Source organism: Colletotrichum abscissum, assembly GCF_030869225.1.
Source record: "Colletotrichum abscissum strain IMI 504890 chromosome Unknown Scaffold_397.1, whole genome shotgun sequence".
Lineage (NCBI taxonomy): Eukaryota > Fungi > Ascomycota > Sordariomycetes > Glomerellales > Glomerellaceae > Colletotrichum > Colletotrichum abscissum.
The window spans coordinates 649-1,564 of record NW_026850317.1 but is presented as its reverse complement, the minus strand read 5'-3'; the positions used below and the strand labels follow the sequence as shown (position 1 = coordinate 1,564).

The 916-nt window shown below is 52.5% G+C and overlaps 1 protein-coding gene across 1 annotated transcript; it reads right to left on the bottom strand.

The window, feature by feature from the left end:
- CABS01_17160 (uncharacterized protein) lies at positions 1-588 on the bottom strand (the record flags this gene model as incomplete). The annotated part of the gene is made up of 1 exon (XM_060550487.1): positions 1-588. A coding segment is annotated over one exon (588 nt), but the record flags the coding sequence as incomplete, so codon positions are not given.
- Between the last annotated feature and the right edge of the window lie 328 nt (positions 589-916).

Here is a 916-nt window from a genome sequence, read left to right as displayed (position 1 = left end):
GCCATACGACGCAGTAAGCTCGATGTTGTCTTTGTTGTTTTTGCTTGAAATGTCGATGGTGATCGCATAGGGCAGGGCTATGTCAGTCCTCAAGGCGGGTTTGAAGTCGAGTCTGCAGTTCCGCGTCTCGCCTATCGGCGGCAGGACGTCGAGTAGCTCGTTCCAGAGCCACCACAGCAGCGGTGCCGAAGTCGAGTCGTGGATTGGTTTGGAACAGAACCTTGTGATTACGCAGAAGAACTCGTCTGCGTACATTAGGCACGGTAGTCGAAGCAATTTCTTGTCCGCGAAAAGCGCCTTTTTGATAAAATGAGTCGTGAGCGTTTTTGCCATCTTGAATCCAAATCGCCCTACGAGCTGTGATATGTCATCGGCAGCCTGTTGGATTTCGCGCAATAAGACCGTGGGCTCCGTTGCCGACGGTATCACAACAAGCTCAGACAATGTACTGTCGTGGGTGAGGCTGGGGGTGTAGATTCCATAGATGCTAATACCGTCTGTGAGCGTGGCCGTCGAGGCGGTCCTGGCCCTACCACCCTGATCAGATATCTTGCCATCGCCAGAGAAGAGAGGTTGAAGATGAGACATTGTATGTATACTTTGATCTCGCAAACAGAAGGTGCTTGAATTGAGCAGGAACTTGGCGATAGATAATACAGACAAGAGTGTGCAAAAGACTGCAGGCTGCCGACACCTATGTATATAGTCTCCGGACATGGCCTGTACATGCGGCCGCTGCGAAGCCTGGCTCGCAGAGCACTCTCTGAACTTGAGCAATACAAGCCAGGCCCCCAGTCCATTTAGCAGTGGATTCAGTCCCCTGGTCAAGGCAGAGCAAGTTCAGCGTAGAGACCCTGCACGCCCTCACAAACGCCAGCACACAGCGCCTTGTTATCCGGCGGCTCATGATACTCAA